Source organism: Elgaria multicarinata, chromosome 6 (assembly GCF_023053635.1).
Source record: "Elgaria multicarinata webbii isolate HBS135686 ecotype San Diego chromosome 6, rElgMul1.1.pri, whole genome shotgun sequence".
NCBI classification, from domain to species: domain Eukaryota; kingdom Metazoa; phylum Chordata; class Lepidosauria; order Squamata; family Anguidae; genus Elgaria; species Elgaria multicarinata.
The window spans coordinates 116,250,188-116,269,073 of record NC_086176.1 but is presented as its reverse complement, the minus strand read 5'-3'; the positions used below and the strand labels follow the sequence as shown (position 1 = coordinate 116,269,073).

The 18,886-nt window shown below is 42.3% G+C and overlaps 1 protein-coding gene across 9 annotated transcripts in view; it reads right to left on the bottom strand.

The window, feature by feature from the left end:
• Positions 1-17,208, bottom strand: part of CELF4 (CUGBP Elav-like family member 4) — a 992,627-nt gene extending 975,419 nt beyond the window's left edge. For all 9 annotated transcript variants that reach the window (XM_063128326.1, XM_063128330.1, XM_063128323.1 and 6 more), the window contains exon 1: positions 16,853-17,208. In XM_063128326.1, coding sequence (XP_062984396.1) covers positions 16,853-17,132 — 280 coding nt within the window. In that variant the 5' untranslated portion in view covers positions 17,133-17,208. The remainder of the gene's footprint in view (positions 1-16,852) is intronic.
• Positions 17,209-18,886: the final 1,678 nt, after the last annotated feature.

The following is an 18,886-nucleotide window of genomic DNA, read 5'->3' as shown; positions in this document are numbered from 1 at the left end:
GTCCTTCTCCATGAGCCCCTGCCAAAGGACATGAGGCAGGTGGCTACCAGGAGGAGGGCCTTCTCTGCTGTGGCACCCCAGCTGTGGAATGAGCTCCCTAAGGAGGTTCGCTTGGCACCTACATTATATGCTTTTAGACTCCAGGTGAAGACCTTTTTATTCTCCCAGCATTTTTACAGTCTATAAATAAATTTTAACTTAGTGTTTTAAATTTGTAATTTTGCATTGCTGCTATTTTTATCTGGTTGAGCTTTTATATTGTATTTTATAGTATGGTTTTATACTGTTGTTTTATACTGTTGTTTTATACTTTTAATGTTTTTAATTTTTGTGAACCGCCCAGAGAGCTCCGGCTATTGGGCAGTATAGAAATGTAATAAATAAATAAATAAATCAGCCCTACAAGTTAAGCCAATCAAGGGATACTGGTCATGATGGCTATACACTACATCCAGGATAGATTGGCCATTAAGCCATCAACAAATGAAGAGGATAAAATAGGACACAGATTTGCATGACATTTGCATACACTGTATACATTGCATAGATATGCATCTATGCATATGTACAAATTTAGAAATAATTATTATACTTCATATAGAAATACGACAATGCATCTGGCCATTGTGGAGAAGGCCTGTGACCAGGTGACCTCTGTGCCTGTCTAGGTGCTAATTCTTGAGAGACAACTTCAAGGCACCCATATCCCCTTCCTCCTTATGGTTCCTGAAATAGGCTTTGGGCTGGACATGAAATAGAGGACTGCCCTCTGACAGCCCTGCAAATGGAGGACTGTCTTCTGTAAAGTAGGCCTGTTCCAGGATCACAGGCAGCATGTTTCTGAACAGAAGTTGCTGGGAAACAGCGAGGGAGGCAAGTGTCCCTCTTTTCCTGCTTCTGGGCTTCCCAGGGTCGGTCCTTGTGGGAAACAGGATGCTGGACTACATGCGGTTAGGGAGGAAGGGAAATTTTGTTATGATCAGGACTTATCCAGTTCATACCCTCCAGACCAAGCATGGACTTGAAAGCAAATTGCAGTCAAAAGTCCATACATTTCTGAAATTGCAATGTGATTGGCAGGCCAAAGAAATGCTTTCGACAGCTCGCGTACATTTGAGAAACGTGCAGGAAAATACGCATACTTTGAAAAAAATGTGCACAGATATGCTTTAATCAATGGGAGAAGAATGTGTTCATTTCAAAGATGTGCACGGTCAATGCACACATTTCGGGAAAAACGTGCTCAAAAATATGCACGTATTTTCATGCAAAAAGAAAGCTGAAGGGAGAAAGCTCATAATCTGATATGGGGTCAAGTCAGAAGGTGCTTCCAGATGGAATTCGGAGACCTTGGGTGAGCTTGCGTTTTGCTGATTGACACATCCTTAGATGAGTGGTTTGATCCAGAGGGCTCTTCTTATATTGTTATCACTCCAGGGCAAACTTTACCCACCCAGGCAGCCCATGTGCTCCACCTGACCTTGAAGGATGACAGGTTGGGAGACCATCTGGATATCAGCATGTTCATTGCATTTGCAAGAGTGGGCTCCTTCATCGCAGCACTGCTCTACAGCATGGGTGCAGAACCTCTTTCAGCCAGAGGGCCAAATTCCATTCCCAAGAGGCTCTCAGAACTGAATTCCCATGGCAAAAGGGATGGGACCAAAATCACTAAATGGGACCAGCATATTTTATCTTAAAGCTCTTACTGTGACAGTAACTTTGGAGATGCATTGAAACACCATTCAAAGTGCTGGTATTGACATTCAAAGCCCTAAACGGTTTGGGGCCAGGTTATTTGAAGGAACGCCTCCTCCCATATGTGCCTGCCCAGACCTCAAGATCATCCACAGGGGCCCTTCTCCGTGAGCCCCTGCCAAAGGAAGTGAGGCAGGTGGCTACTAGGAGGAGGGCTTTCTCCGCTGTGGCACCCCAGTTGTGGAACGAGCTCCCCAGAGAGGTCCACCTGGCGCCTACACTGTACGCTTTTCGTCGCCAGCTGAAGACCTTTTTCATTCTCTCAGTATTTTAACACTTAATTTTAACTTAAATTTAAATTTTACTGTTCTAACTCTGTATTTTAGTTTTATATCAATTTTGCTGCATGGTTTTATCCTGGTTGTGCTTTTTATACTGTAGTTTGTATTTGTGCTTTTAACCTGTTGGTTGTTTTATTATGGTTTAATTTTTGTGAACCACCCAGAGAGCTTCGGCTATTGGGTGGTATAAAAATGTAACAAGTAAATAATCAAACTTTTTAGAAAGAACTGCACAAAAGCTGAAAAATCACCAACTGATGGGGGTTTGGGGAAAGGAGGTGGGGCTAGTGGAAAGAGGTGGGGCTATCAAAAGCCCCCCCAGAGGGTGTTAAAATGAAGCCAGGGTGCTTTCTACACCTAAGGATTATCCCAGGATAATGAAGGGATCATCCTTGCCTGCTCCTGAGATCCCTTGTGTGTCATTTGCATGCACAGGGATGATCTCGGGATGATCCCTGTAAAAAAGGCAGGTGTAGAAATGGCCCAGGTCTCCTGGGCCAGGAGACCTGGGCGTATTCTGAACCAGACTCGGAGGATGAAGAAGGATAAGACCAGCCAAGACAGGCAGCAAGGGAGGGATTTCTCCAAGGCTCTCCAGAAGTCAAGGAGGAATCTTCCCAGGAGCTTATCAAACAGGGGCCCCCAGGCTCAGAGGTCATCTCCCCATTCTCCCCCACCCCTGGAATTCAGTCTTTGTCAGAGGGGGAAGGAGCATCAGAATTGACAGATCCTAGAGTCTGCCACTGAGTCCAGCGGGCAGAGTTGAGAAGAAGTGTCAGATGATCTGCTAAACTAGCCACATGGCAGAGGCTGCAGGTTGAAGACCCTCCCTGAAGGAGGGCTCCAGTAAAAGCCTATTGGGCATGGTAGGAAAATGCCCATTTAGTCGATAAGCAACTGCCATGCTTTGTTAGGTTAATTAAGCTTAGAGTATAGTCCCTAGCACTGATGCTCCCTTCAGAGATGTCTATTTACTGAATGAAGGTTTGGTGGATTGCACAGTAGGCCTCTATCGTCTCACGGCAGGAGGGCTTAGAATCTCGACAGTGGGTTTGTTCCCTGGGGTTGAGGATCTGCACCTCTGCTTTACAGGCATCACTGAGACTGATATACCTCTCCTGGCAACCCCTTCCAGTGATTCTTTAGTCCCCCACAGTTGTTTTGATTCACCACACTGAGAAGATCTGGAGTGGGATTTCATACAGAGTGGCGGTATCCTCTGAGATGCATGGCTGGTCTCGAACGCTGTCCTGTCTGAGTCATCGCGAAATGTCACATTCAAATGTGAATATGGAAATCATATCTCCTTGAAGAAAAACAACTTTCATAGAATCATAGAATAGCAGAGTTGGAAGGGGCCTACAAGGCCATCGAGTCCAACCCCCTGCTCAATGCAGGAATCCACCATAAAGCATCCCAGACAGATGCTTGTCCAGCTGCCTCTTGAAGGCAGCTGGACTTTCCCCCCCCCTCATCTTTTTTTTCTTTTAAAATAAATACCTCTATTCCACCATTTACCCTTCTCCCAAATATACTGTGACATGGCAAAAGGCGCAAGGGAATACATGATTCTTCTTGGATCACTGCAGCTGCCAAATCCCTGGCTTCAGAACGTGATCACATGAATAGCTTTCAGAATCAATCAAGCCTCCGCAAAGACAAACAACTCTCACTCTCACCACAGAAGTAACTCCCCCCTCCTCCCCCCCCACAAGATGGCTCTCTTGAATGACTGGGTGAGATAGGAGCTAGATGTTCCACCCAACAAGGAGACAGGAGCTAGATTGTCCAAGCAACTAGGGTAAGACCTGTCCTGTGCAGCTAGGGTGCCACATGAGCTGATCATCCCAGGCAACTAGGGCCCTAGCTAGACCTAAGGTTTATCCCAGAATCATCCCGGGTTCATCCCTGCCTGAATGCTGGATGTCCTGTGTGGCACTTAGGCCGTAGCTAGGCCGAAGGTTGAACCCAGGATCATCCCGGGTTCATCCCTGCCTGAGCACTGGACATCCTGTGTGGCACTTAGGCCGTAGCTAGACCGAAGGTTGAACCCAGGATCATCCCGGGTTCGTCCCTGCCTGAGCGCTGGACGCCCTGTGTGGCACTTAGATGAACAGGTTTGACCCCAGGACAATTCTGGGATAAACCTCAGGTCTAGCTACGGCCAAGGGCTCATCAAGCTGAACACTGCTACTGTGTGAACAGAGTGCTGGACTAGATGGACCCTCAGTCTGATCCAGCAGGGCTCTTCTGATGTTCCATCCGAAGGAGGGAACGACATGCCTAGATAGAAGTGGATTGCTGGAGAGGGAGTAGTTAGAATATTGTAAAGAAAGTGAGTTTCGCTGTGCTAAGATTTATATGAATGTAAGTCAGTCTGGTTGCATATTGCAGATGGTTCCTTTCCCCCACGAATAATAGCTTGCATAACCATTTCAAACTCATGGCCTTGATCGATAGGACACTACAAACTACAGATGTTCTCTGAAAGTGTGAAGGAAAATAATAATAATAATAAAAATAATAAAAAAGCATTTCCTGGAAATCCAATCCATTTTGGATCAGGCCACTGGGCTGTATTATACTTCTGTTATTAACTTCCCCCTCACCTTGCTTCTTCCCCTACGCACAACACACAGCGGCAACCGGGGGGCAGGCAGGGGATATGGAAAGAAAGCCAAACTTTGCTTATTGGTTTCTCCTCCTTTGCAAAAGAAACTGCTGTTTAAGTTAAATGACTAGAAGGGCTTCAGGATGACATCATCCTGTAGTGTCTGCAGTGAAACTGGACCCAAAAAAATTCAAAAGAAGGGGGGTGGAGAACCTCTTTGCTTTCCAACGAGCAAAGGATGAACCGAGCTGGTAAGAACAGTGAGTTTTCAATGGCTTAGCTTTCAAAGAGTTCCCAGCCCGAATACAATCTGCTCACGAGAAAGGTATCCATGTCTCCTGCGGCACTTCCAAGGAGCACTTCAAAACATCTTTACTTTATCATATTATTAGAAGCGATCAATGCGATTAATATTACATGCAGGCAATTTTGTAAATTCTGTGCCGCCCTCCCTCCCAAATGTTACTGTCAGCCATCGCTTTGTACACACATTCTGGTGAGGCTGGTCAACCATACGATTGATGCCATTAATAATGGACAGCTAAATGGTGACCTTTGAGACTGGATCTTCCTTTGGACTCTCTCAGATCCTTAAAGAAGCGCTGATACACTTATCAACATCAGACGGCAAAGACTGTTACGGTTGTAGGTCTTCGTCATTGCCTTACCCTCTCTGAAATTCCTGAGCTAGCAACCTCATCCTTATTTTTTGGAGCCTTGAAAACATTCTCTCCTTTCCCCGCCCCGAAGGTGATCGAACCCAATGGCGATGTGATCCGGAGATCCCTACAGATCCCCAGGGATGGATCATTTCATGATGTCCGTCTGGGTGAAAATGTACAGTTATACACATGCTTACCATTGCCTGGAGAGACTGCTTAAAATGTCACTTTGCAAAAGGCAGCCAGAAACAAAAAACACTTCAGTGTACGGTCTTTCTGGGTACCTTCATGGCAAAGGACAGAAAAGAAGCATGCGTAAATCTTTCTTTTTTTCATGCATGTGTGCCTACATGTTCCATGTGTGCCTGTATTCCAAGGGGTGTGTGTGGTTGCATCTAAAACCATCAGTATCTACAGTCAATCCTCGGACAGTTTGAAATCTGCAATGCTTTTGGTCTCAAACATGCCGTTGAGGAAAACCCACGGCATGGTACCCACGGCATGGTAAAACTGGCCAGGCTAGCTTTGAAATTATTCTTTTTCCCAGACGCAGAGCACGAGGAAACCAGACATGGATTAATTAGGTGTGACTGTATCATTAAATTAGGATAATGAACAAACAGCTACGTAGCACATTCAACTTGGCATGCAATGCATCCTCATAGCCTTCAAGTCACCTGCCACTTTCGTATAGAACTAAGCTTCAAACATCAGCCTCAAGAATAAGTAAAATATCGACCCTGTTAGATATTCTTTAGCATAAGTATGATGCAGCATACATGGAGCAATAGCAATGCCCATGTGGAAAAGAGTTATTAAATATTTTATAGACACATGCACTCATTCTATGTATTTACATTTTTATATCTCTACAGATGCCCATTATGGACACACAATCATGTGAGTGATGTGTGTGTGTGTGTTTTGGGTGTTGCTGTTTTTGGCCACTCCGTTGGAGTTTTCATGTAAATTATCAGGGGAAAAAAACATTTTCTTCCAGTACATAATGAGAATGGATTAAAGAGAAAGAGAGGAGAAATACTTATTGATTGTAAAATTGTGTTAAAAAATAACAATATGCCATGATCAAGACCAAAGATCACAAATAATAAGTATATTGATAAAATTAAGTTTGCTAAAGTGAGTTGTGTGTTTCTGAAGACACATGGATCAGAAGAAACATGAATTGTATTAAATGCAAGTCTACTCATGGTTTCAAGTTGAAATGTATACACTTATAAATGGGTCATAAAAATGATAACAGAAGGTCTCCAAAGATTAATGAATTGTGCCTTACTTGTGCTTTATATATTGTAGACTGCCCAAAATGCAATCACTGCCGATACTCATATGGGAATGTTTTTTGATAATTACTGACATATTTTGTGAATGTCCCAAACCTCAGAGATACGCAGGTCGGTGTTGACAGACATCATACTCATTTAGACTACAATCCTATATCTTCTTACTTGGGGGGGCACTGAATTCAATGGGGATTACTTCTCTGAGTAGACATGCATAGGATACACTGTAAGGCTGCAATTATATATCTATTTACCTGAGAGTAAGTATCATTGAACTCAATGGGAGTTCCTTCTCAATAGACATGTATAGGATTGTGCTATTAATGTAATAGATATACACCCACTATTCTCTCAAAGCTATGTGTCCATGTAATACCCTAGATAAATAGTTTGTGTGTGACTTCATTTCCTCATTACTCGTTTGATATAAGCTTACTTCCAAATTATTCCAATTGTTATCTGCATAGATAAATGCTGGGTGCACTTTATTCTAAAATGCCACTTTTAAAGAATTTCCAAAGTGGTAGCCATGTCTGTCGCAGCAAAGACAACAAGGAATCTTTTGGTACCTGACATACAATGTGCCGTAATAACATTTCTTAATCTTTAAGGTGTCACAACACTGTTTGGTATATTATTTTAGAAATTAAGGGTGAAGGGACTCCCTTATCTTTAAATGTTCCTGGAATTTTACTGCACTTGCTACCTGGATGTTTTTAATATCTTGATGTAAAATATGTGGTTACCTTATATGCCTTTTTATTTACAGATAAGCTGGAAACTTACCTATTGCATATGCTGTATAATTGTAGCAATGGTGTTCTGACTATAAAGACTACAATTTTATATGTAGTCACCCATAGTTATGTACAGTACATTCATTAATATAAATGCACAAAAGAACAAGTATTATACTGTATATGTGCTCTTCATTGGAGCAATGCTATTCTGGCTGAAGAAACTTTTCTAGATCAAAAGTAAAATAAGTTGCTAAATAGATATAGAAAGGTAAAGGTGTCTAACAAATTGGAGCTACATGGAGTTATAGATTAAAACAGAACAAGGACGTTGTTAATGTTTCATTTTTAAAATAATGGTTATGATTTTCTTTGCTACCTCCTTCCTGTTACTTTTTTCGGGGCACTATTTTCAGATCTGCCTGTATTTGGCACCCACATCTGACTACGACCCTTATCCCTATGGTTTTGGTTGCTATCCTAGGAAACAGTTAAAGTTTAAGCAAAGGTTGTCCATGTCTGGCCAGGGAGGGTGAAATAAACACAGTACAATGAGTTAGATCGAAATTTGTATGCCTCATTGGCCATGCTGTCGGATATTTCTAATACATCTGAAGGCATTGTTACGAAGAACCTGCTAAGTATCTTTAAAACCTTTGATCTGTAGTCGGTCTTAACAAAGGAGACAATTAATTAAAGGTGAGCATCTTGCAATAAAGTTATGTTGTGGTCAGTTTAAATACACTGTCCAAATCTGGTTCACAGGAGTCATTGTCAATTAAAATCTTGTTGGAGTCCAGTTCATTATCATTTTTCCCCCTCCCTCGCCTCAATCAATATTTTTGGCTGCTTTGTCTTGACAAACCTAACACAATGTCTATATCTATATGTCTCACTATTCATTTTGCCGGCTGATTATGATTTATTTTTAGCCGCTCCATACGGTCAGGCACTTTATTCAAGAGACTTGGAGTTGTCATTCGTCTTTATTTCAAGAAGCCACAATAATAAGACTTCTCTCTCTCTCTCTCTCTCTCTCTCTCTCTCTCTCTCTCTCTCTTTCCAGTGAAGATGTCAGTTGTGTATAATAAATGCACACTAAAAACCACATTCACCAAGAAGTTGTATCCCAACAGTGGTACCAGATGACAAATGCAAAGTCCACAAAGACACCTTTTCTTTAGCTGATGACAAAGACTGCAGCAGTGAGCAAACTGAATACTATTTTGGGGTGTCTGAGGCTCCCCCTTTGTTTGTATATTTGTCATGTTTGTATATTTATATGGTGGGCAGGGAGATAAATCCTAGACAAGATAACTGACTGGGATGATTGAAAGCAACCTCCATAAGTTTAATTTTCAATCTAAACAGCTACAAAAATTAACAAGTGAGCTAACTTGTTTCCCAGTGTCACCATCTTTTTTTTTAACAAGTGAAATTCAAAATGGATTTGGCTAGTCCTGGCCAGGGTAAACGTCTCCAGCAATTTAAAAGGATGTCAAAAGCATGCCAATGCATCTCATATTCCAGCATCAACCAGGTTCTTGGCCACGTAAGAATCCCAGCACAATGGCCTCTAAAGATAGAAGTTTCCCCAAACACGACCTATTACAGCTTGATTTTTCTCTTGTCAAAAGCTGTACTGAATGCAGCTAAAGTTTTTGTGCAAAACCCACAAACAGAAGAATATTTATGATGGGGGAGGCCAAGGATCAATTTTGGTTCCTCCTAAAGAAGTCTGTATGGTCCCCCCAAAAAATCAAGCACCTGATCCAAAGAATTATAATAGAACAAACCTCACCATCTGTTTGAAAAGAGGCAGCTGGAAATTGCAATAGTTTGCATGCTTACTAATGGCTAAGGCTAGATCCAGACAGGCTGGTGAGGAAATGACTGATGGAGTGAAGACACTGCAGAGTGAATTTGGGAATGGCTACATTTTTGTGTAAATTCTCACATCACACACACACACACTGTGGGATTTACAGTCACACAGGCCTTAGCTAGACCTACCTTTTACCACACAATGGAGGAGTGAAGATCTTGTGTTGTGATTAACGTGAGATCCCTCCTCCGTTTACATGTAAGGCGCAACGACCTCAGGAAGAGAGGCGTCGTGCCCACCATTTTTCATTTTCTTAAAGCGACAGCAGCGCACGAACGCTCATACACTGCAGGTAAGTTTTTTAAAAAATTAATTTGTTTTCCCTGCTCCTCCACCCTAACCCCGATGGGCACAGCTCCCGGCTCTGCGCGAGTAATTGTGCGGAGCGAGGCCAAGCCGCAGAAACAGGCCACATGGTCTGCAGTCTCGGGCTCAGCCCAGGACCGCAGAAAAAGCCGGCCCAAAGGGGAGGGTTCTATCCCAGGGCAAGGGAGGGATGATACCTCCCTGATCCTGGGATTCCCTGTGCGTCATGTGGATGCACAGGGATGATCCCGGGGTTCACCACAGGATATAGCCTGGTCTAGCTAAGGCTACACTCTAGGAATTGTGGGTGATTCAGGAAGTAGTGAGTTGCAATTGCTAGACCTATGTGTAACATCACAACATTCAAAACAATGGTGATAATATTTATTTATTTATTTATTTATTTATTTATTTATTTATTACATTTCTATACTGCCCAATAGCCGGAGCTCTCTGGGCGGTTCACAAAAATAGCAGCCCTGATCCTCCTCATGGGGTCTGTGCTGCTTCATCTGGTAACCTGAACATAGGGCTCATCTACACCAAGCAGGATATTGCACTATGAAAGTGGTATATAAAAGGCAGGAGCCACACCAAGTAGGATACAGTGGTATGAAAGCGGTATATGGTCTGTGTCAAAGGGCACCAATAGTGGTCAGTGCACTTGAATACCACTATAAAGCAGTAGTGTGGCTTCTTCCTTTTATATACCGCTTTCATAGTGGAATATCCTGCTTGGTGTAGATGATCCCATAGCGTCACTTGTCTCAAACACGTTCATCTCCAGGAAGGCTGCATGGTGTGGTTTCTCTGAATAGGTAAATTAACCCTTAAACTAGAGTCATCAAGAAATGAGATATCAACTAATGAGTATTGCCTTGTGAATCAATCCTAAGTCTTGCACCTGTATGCATAGTAGTGGATCGTGATATGGAATTAAACCCTGATGTGGCACATGACACTCTCCAGTTCAGGTTAAAAAAAAAAAAGTAGTAACTTTAGAGTCAATGACGTTTGGAAGTCAATGGAGTTGAGTTTGTTAAAGATCAGTTAGATGACTCAGATTATCCTTCGTATTGTCTGACTCAATAAGTCTCTTTAGCTCTTAGTTGATATATATGTGAGTCTATTGCAACTCCTTTGGTGTTGCCAGGCTTGGTCCCTTTGGTGGGGCACAAGGAATGCCTTACAAAGCCAATAACACAACCCCCTTCTCAAACAACACCTCCTTTTTGGGGGAATATCAATGCACCTTTACAGACAGAAGGTTCCTTAGTGATTTCTTCTGAGAACTTTTAACTGAGCCTTTACCTTAATGTTACACCCAATCATGAATGGAATATGACTCAATTCCTACAAATGTTTTGCCTTACTTAACAAATACAGTGACTTTCCCATGTCCCCTCCATGGGGACAGATTATTATTATGCCACAACTTAAACAGCGTCACCCATTTGGGTAAGTTGTTACAAAGTTTCTCATCCATTTTGCATTTTACAATATTAATTAATTAACTGCATGACTTCAATAATAATAATAATAATAATAATAATAATAATAATCAAACTTTAAAAAGTATGAAACAATAGATTAAAGAGCAATGATACTGGAATTAATTATGGTTAAAACAGTCCAAGGCTCGCTATACTAAAATGAATCCAGCAATACATTTGATATTAAAACAGAAAGACCTTGTCTTTCTTTCTGAGGTTTAATAAGATTTCAGCAGTTAGCATTGTGGAAAGGTTTCCATTAAACCAGAGAGACTGTGCTCCTAGCCTCCTATAGGATCTCTCTCTCTTGAAGAATAAATCCAGAGCACGGTCTGTCTGTTGATCTCAACTATAAAGATTTATATGCAAACAGATCCTGCCTCAACATACTGTACAAGTGATCAGACATGTAAGGCCCTTAATTTGCGTGCAATTGTTGCAGTGATTACATACCTAAGCATTTATTTTCACAATTATTTTCACTTGTTATGTCCACAAACAAATGCCCTGAATATGTCTCCTTCCCCCACCCCTTTGTTCCCTATGAGAAGACTAGCATCCTGTTGCATCGCTTATGTGATGTACCCATGCTGCTCTGTCAATTTCACTTACAAAGGAAGAAGTGAAGTCCATCTTTTTCAGATGTTTGCCTCCCTCAAACCACCCAGAGGCATTGTAGTGTGGGTTATTGTAGATTGACACAAATAACTTCTCTCTCTCTCTCTCTCTCTCTCTCTCTCTCTCTCTCTCTCTCTCAAAAAGCACATTTATGGTATCAGGTCCAAAGAAAACATCTGAGAAAACTTCTATTCTCTCTCCCCCCTCTGCTCTTTCCTCCCTCTTTTGAAAAATGGGCTTTCCAAAGAATCAGAACGTTGTTTATTCAAGGAGGAAAATATGGGACAGCCGTTCGTTAAGCTGGAAACTTAACAACCATGTTTGGTGTGTGTGTGTGTTTTTAGAGTGATCACGGCGGATGAGTAAGAAGGTGCTAATAAAAAAAGCAATATTCATTACTGCAACCATCAAAACTAGGGGTTACTTATAGAGAAGGTTAATGTATGGAGTATTTACCATTCTAGAATACACGTACCTCCATCTTCATAGGTGTTGTGATTGGAGGGAGGAGAAGGGATGATTCTTTATTTCTCTGTCATAAAACTACCCCACTGTGGTTTGTTGGTTTAACAGCTAGTTCTGGCTCCAGGTAGAATGCTCTTTTGCACTTTGATGCTGCCGTGTGTGTGTGTGTGTGTGTGTGTGTGTGCAGATTCCCACCCTGAAACTCAAACTGGATTACAACACTACTAAAGACTAAGCATGTTGCTTTCAGTCACGCAAGCCTTATGTTTCAATTATGGAGGCATTTATTCAACACCTGTATTTAGCTGTGTCCCTTTCCGAGTACAATTTCATTTCCCCAAGTCTTTTTTTATCGCTCCGTACAGTGCATCTTAATTTAACAATCATTGCACTTCTAAATCTCACAGCTAACCTGAAAACTGATATTGCACTGAGGTTGAACAAAGCTTTAATTCACATCTGTCTCTCCCACTCTGGCTTCTCTCTAATAAAAGAGACTATCATGAATTGGGTAATTTGTGGACTGATAAGACCAGGTGTTTTCGAGTCTGAAAATGACCTATGTGTCTGAGAAGGGACACAGCCAACAGTTGAAATAAACTACTCAACACCCCTCCAACACACTTTACTTCTTTCTAGCAGTGTTTATTTATTTGAATGGTTAGGTTTGGCCTTGTGCAGAGGTGGGGTGGGGTGGGGTGGGGTGGGGTGGGGGTGAAAGACATCCCACTGTCTTGGTGATGGATGTGGACACCTTTGCATGAGCTGCATTGTTCAGATGAGGTTTAAAAGGATATGCTATCTGGCAGAACATCAGAGGTATCATCACTTACCATCCCTCTCACAACTCTGCTCTTTTAAGCACATTAAATCCTGTGTTTGTTTTACTAAATCTCACTAACAGTTCTTGCCTGACTTCCTAAGAAGAATATTATGAAAAGCTGGCACATCTCGTTAAAACGCACTGCGGCCCTTGGGTATGATTCGACATGGATAAGGAAAGAGTAGGTTTGAAAACCACTCAGGACGGTCCTATGTTTTGATTTCATTCATTTATAAATATTAGGCTCAAATGCCACTTAATTGGTCTTAAATTATATCCAAAGATAACGCATAATAATTATGTCTGTCCGGAGAGCACTAACCTTAATGTCTCTGAGTAACTCAGACCTTATGCAGACCCTACTACTAGATGCAAATGGGGTGGGGGAAGTTATGAATGAATGAATGGCTAGTGTGTCTGATCTTGGGTAACTCAGCGTGCTTTCTTGTGTATGTTACAAGAATGGATGTTGGTTGTTTGCACTGCCCAGACTTCTGCCTGCCAGAGATCAAGATAAACTGTGAACAAAAACCCCAGCATGGTCCACCTCACTTGCCAAACCCCTCTTTCCTCAAAAAAGAATAAAAGGAAAGGTTAAAGTAATATGAAAATCTAAGCTAAATCAGTAATTACCATGTAGTTTTATCAGGACTTCTTATAGAACCGCTAGAACTTAAAAATCATCACCTGGATGAAGAGTCTGCATCTCCACAATGTATCAGGGAAGGTTTTCTTCATATTTTTAAATTAGTTGTAGCCAGTTTTTTGTATCCTATACTTACAGTACAAGTCTGTGCATGCCTACTGAGAAGTAACTTCCTTTGACTTCGACGGGATTTACTCTCAGGAAAATATACATATAGGATCATGGCCTTAAGTAACTATGTGAGATAGCTTGGACAGACAAAAAGCAAACAAACATAACCCCAAATCCAACAGAGCAAGAACAACCACACACACACACACACACAGACACACACACTGCTTGCACTGTAGAGTAACTCAATGTATTCAATGCAGTTATCTGTGGCCTTAAAATCACTTTAGTCTAATATGATTTTCAAAGTCTCTTTGCAGCCTTCATACACGAAGCCACTGCACCCATTCATTTCTTATGGTATATCAGTGAGGCACATACCAACCTAGTTCAATGAATAAAAAAATGCTAGAGGTATTTATTCCTGCTTCACCTATAGAAAATATCTTTCTTTCTCATACACAATACACAAATTGAATGAGTGGAGATAGGCATGGGGACACAGAAAAAAAGAAAGACATGGATTCATATAGCTTAATTTCCTGATTTAAAGGCAATCATGAAAAGAGGGGGAGGGGAATTAGAAGCAGAATACGATCCTTTTCCTCAAAACCATGTCATGCTCTTTTAACTTTACAGTAATTATCACCAGTGGCATACAACCCACCCACCCCAACACACCCAAATGGGTAGCTAGAGGGATTTTTTTTTTTTAATAAGGTTTAGCTAATAAATCTGTGGCATCAACGGAGGAGTTCAGACTCTTCTCAGATGGGTTAAATAAATCCAAGAGTTTCAGCCCTGGGTGTCTTTGGAAACTATAGTAAATCCTTCGGCCATGCCACAGGAATAAAGAGAGAGATTGGGCTGGGTCGTTTGCACTCTGTTTCCCTCCCTGCTCTGAGAGATTAAAGAAATGAACCTGGTTGCTAAATAGGCACGCACCTATGCAAATTGGTACGAAAGACTTATGCCTTGATACCTGGACATTCCTAATGATTTACCTTGAAATACAGGAAGATGCAGGGAAGTTAAAGTTAAGTATATCTTTGGCAAAACCTTGCTCTAATCTAGAAATAGAGATTGGATTAAGATTCACTGAAAATCAGTTTTCCTAGATTCTAACATAGGCAATTTAATTCAGTTTATTTCTCGAGTGCATCATATCCTAGATGTCCAGGGGGCTTACATGAAACACACAATGAAATTGTCAAAACTAAAATTAGGATAAATAAATGATTCAACACAACTCTTTCAGAGTTAAACAGTTAACCCCTGACTTTCAACAACTAGACCAATAGAAAGATTTATATCTATTCAGGGTACATCATCAACATATAATACTTGTGTGAGAGAGATTCTCTCTCTCTCTCTCCAACAAGAACACTGGGTTAGACTAAAAGAAGAATATATTCTTAAAGTGCATGTGTTATTTTTCCCAGCTGTTTCTCTGTCAAGTGCTCTCCCAATATATTTTGTATTTACTTAGAAATCTTTTATAAACTTTCATTGTTTGGATGGGAGGAACACCCCCAAAAGGCATTATCCAAAGACACTGGCACTAAACATTAAAGCTACACTCTTCTAGTTTAGCTTTAAAGACCCCACGTTCTTATGTGATTTCTAGAAAGCTTGAATGAATGTCATATATAGGGTGTGTAGTGATTGTGGGTGGTTTTGGTGTGTGTGTGCGTTGAGGGGGGGGAGATACCTGATTGTCATTTGCCACCCCCAGAGTTTCTCCTGCAAATACACTCTCCCTCCTTCCCTGCAAGATCAATTCTTCCTCTTTTAAAAATAACTTTCTATTTGCATATCCATCCTCTAGCGGATTTGGGGGAAGGGGAATTCAAAACGTGCCATTAACTTTTTGGGAGATTTACTGTTGGGCAGAGAAATGACCTGCTTAACCCGTTCAGATTTCCTTTCTTTCTTTCTGATTCGAACTTGGAAGAAAAATCTCCCAGCTAGTTTTCTCCCCTTATTTTGGAGGTATCTGTTATCTAAGTTTTCCGTGTGCTTTCTCGAAACATTTTGCTTCCTATTCTGAGTCAAGAAGTGAAGAAAGAAGGGGAAACAAAGCAGTAAGAGAAAGAGAGGGTGGGGGTAACCCATAGGAAAAGAAAGAAGATCGAAGTTCAGTTCCTTGCCCATCAGGCTCCAGCTGCTGATACCTAAGCCACCGCGTATGTCAATTGCGTCCAACTTATTCACTTCAATCCCACTTCCATGCAAAGCGATCAATATAAACTTGCAACCCCCCTGGCAACACACTCACACACACACACACATCCTTCCCTCCTATGATCTCAAATTATATATCGAAGCATTGCAGGGAAAAATGGGATGGGTGGTGGACTGTCACCCCAGCCCCAAGTGAGCCAGGAAATACAAAGAGGCATCCACCTAAGAAAAAGACAGGTCCCATGTAGCGTGGTTCCCTTCAAACCCCTCAAAAAACCCCGTTTGATCAGCACCACCATCGTTTAAAAAAAGTTCCTGAGTCCCGGTTTCTGCTGCTAACCCCCCCCACCACCACCACCTCACTCCCGGAGCGGATGCCTGAACACCCACACACTTCACTCCGGATGCAACCCTAAAGCCACCCTCCTCGCTGAGTAATTCTTTTCCCCCTCTCTCTAGATATCCAACATTGTTGATTTCTCGCTCCCCACCCTGGCATCCAGCTTGTGCCTTTCCAAGCAAAAGAGCAGAAAATCATAACACTCGTCTCCTTAAATCCCAAACAGCACCACTGAATCCCTTTATTCTCTTTATTTTAGGGTCCACTGTTTGTAAAAATAAATAAATAAATAAAAATCCTGCTCACTCCCACCCAAGCAAACGCCTCTCGGTTTGGGCAACGTCCATGCATCCCGAATAGGAGCAACCCGGTTCAGCACCATCCGTCGCTGGACAGCTCCTTCCATTCCTTTCCTATAACCCCTATGGAGAGGCTTTTTTTTAGACCTCCCCCCCCTCCCCTGGAGAACAGTGAGATGTATAAGAGATCCCCCCCATACACACACACACACACACACACACAAACACACTCTTTATGGGTTTCCAACCTAGCGAGATTTGCCCCCCACACCCACCCACCCTTGCTCCAACCCCCTGTGCATAAGGGAAAGTTAAGGAGGCGAACTCACCTTTGTGCATGCCAGTGAACCTGTCCTTCAGCACCGTCAGTTCATAGATCTTTCCGAACTCTTCAAAGAGAGGCTTGAGGTCCTTCTCATCCAGGTTGCGAGGGATTTGCCCAATAAACAGCTTGATCGCATCGTGGTCCTTCATGGGAATGGTGGATGGGTTCCCTGGACTGTGATTTAATCCGTTCATGTGCCCGTTGGTGTTGGGGTTAGTGTGGTTGCTACTGAGGCTGGAATTGTCTGCTTGTCCGTTTGCTAACGTGGCCATCTTTATATACATAGAGAAAAATCTTCTTTTCCTTTTTTTCCCACCCCCCCTCGCTTCCTCTGTTCCTCTCTCCCTCTCTCGCTCTCTCGCTCTCACACACACACATACACACACACACACTCACTCACTCTCTCTCTCACACACACTCTCTCTCTCTCTCTCTCTCACACACACACACACACCTCCCCCTCTCTCTTTCGCTCTCTCTCTCTCTCTCTCTCTCTCTCTCTTTCGCTCTCTCTCTCTCTCCCTCTCTCTCTCTCTCTAGGTCTGAACTGATTTTTTTTAATACATTGAACAGCCAGGATCTCTGTCCTTTCGGTTTAAACAGGCTGGATCGGTTCAAAATGCCAGCAAGACTGGGGGGGAGGGGGAGGGAGGGAGGGAGGGCAGTTGCCTGTGTGTGGAGATGGATAAAGACTACTGGGGGGAAAGGTGCGGGTTCAGAAGGGGGTACTTTCTTTTGCTTCAGTTCCACCGAACCCCCTCCCCCTCCTTTCACTTCACCCCACCCCACCCCCCGTCTGCTTGCCCAGTGGTAGATTCCAGCCCTTGCCTTGGCTATAAATAGCGCCAGGCGCATGGTTCTTTGAGAGAGAGTCAAAGTCTATTGTGGTAACTGAGCACAGGGGGAAGCGGTTGCATTTTGCAGAAGCCAAGCGATATTTTTGTGTGTGTGCATTTCTTTCTTTCTCCTAATTCCCCCTTTCTACTTTTTGGGGGGGCGGGCAGGGCGGCTCCCTCTTCCCTGCCTTTTACATTTTTTAAATATATAAATATATATTGTTATGGTTTTTTTTTAATTTTATTTTTATGCTTCTGCAAAGCCAGCCGCCTCGACTTCCCCTTCCAGTAATGCCTAGGAAAAGAAAGCCTTTTGTTTGAGAGGAAAGACAGAGAGACAGAGACAGATAGATAGGCACAGACAGAGCCAAAAAGTATACCAAACAGAACGAGGTGTGCTTTACTTTTTCCTTTCAAATTAACATCTCTCTCTCTCTCTCTCTTTATTTTTCCCCTCCTCGCTCCTAAAAAACACTGCTAATAAACGAACTACAGAAATGGAGGAAAACCTGGATAACAGAGGTGTTTTCTTGTTGTGTTGGTGATATAACAGTAATGGTGGTGATTGTGATTATCCGTGTCTGCGCTTTCTCTGTATTTGTCTGTGTTTCTTTTCCATTCTGTCTGGGTGCCTTGTTGACCGCTGGGATTTTAAAACATCTTTTCCCCCCAAGTCTACCATCTCCTATGCCATCTATTCCAGGGAGAGTAGATCGTATTCTTGTAGACCTTCGGCGGTTGGGATCTCTCTCTCTCTCTCTCTCTCTCTCTCTCTTTCTCTGTGTGTACAGACAATAGCAACAACCAGATTGACTTTCTGACAATCATTCATATTTAGAATGCTGTTAATTATATTTCTTCAAATTACCTTCACCTATTTATTTTTAAACTCCTGGCTTTATAAGAGGGGGGATTTGGGAATGCATTGGGGTGTATTGTTTCATGTTTTTGTTTTAAAGGTAATAATAATAATAATAATAATAATTCCCTGGCTGAACAATAGCCGGGTAGTTTCTTGTTTTGCTCATTCATAGGCGAGTACACATTTTCGCTCCACTTTCTCAATAGACAGCCGGTTGCTTAGATGCTTATAGGAACAATGCATTATAGTTAATTAAGTCACACTGTAATAAAAGAAGTAGGGTTTCTCTCCCCCTCCCCACCTCCCCCTCCCCACATCACCGCCTGCCTTCCACGCTCTT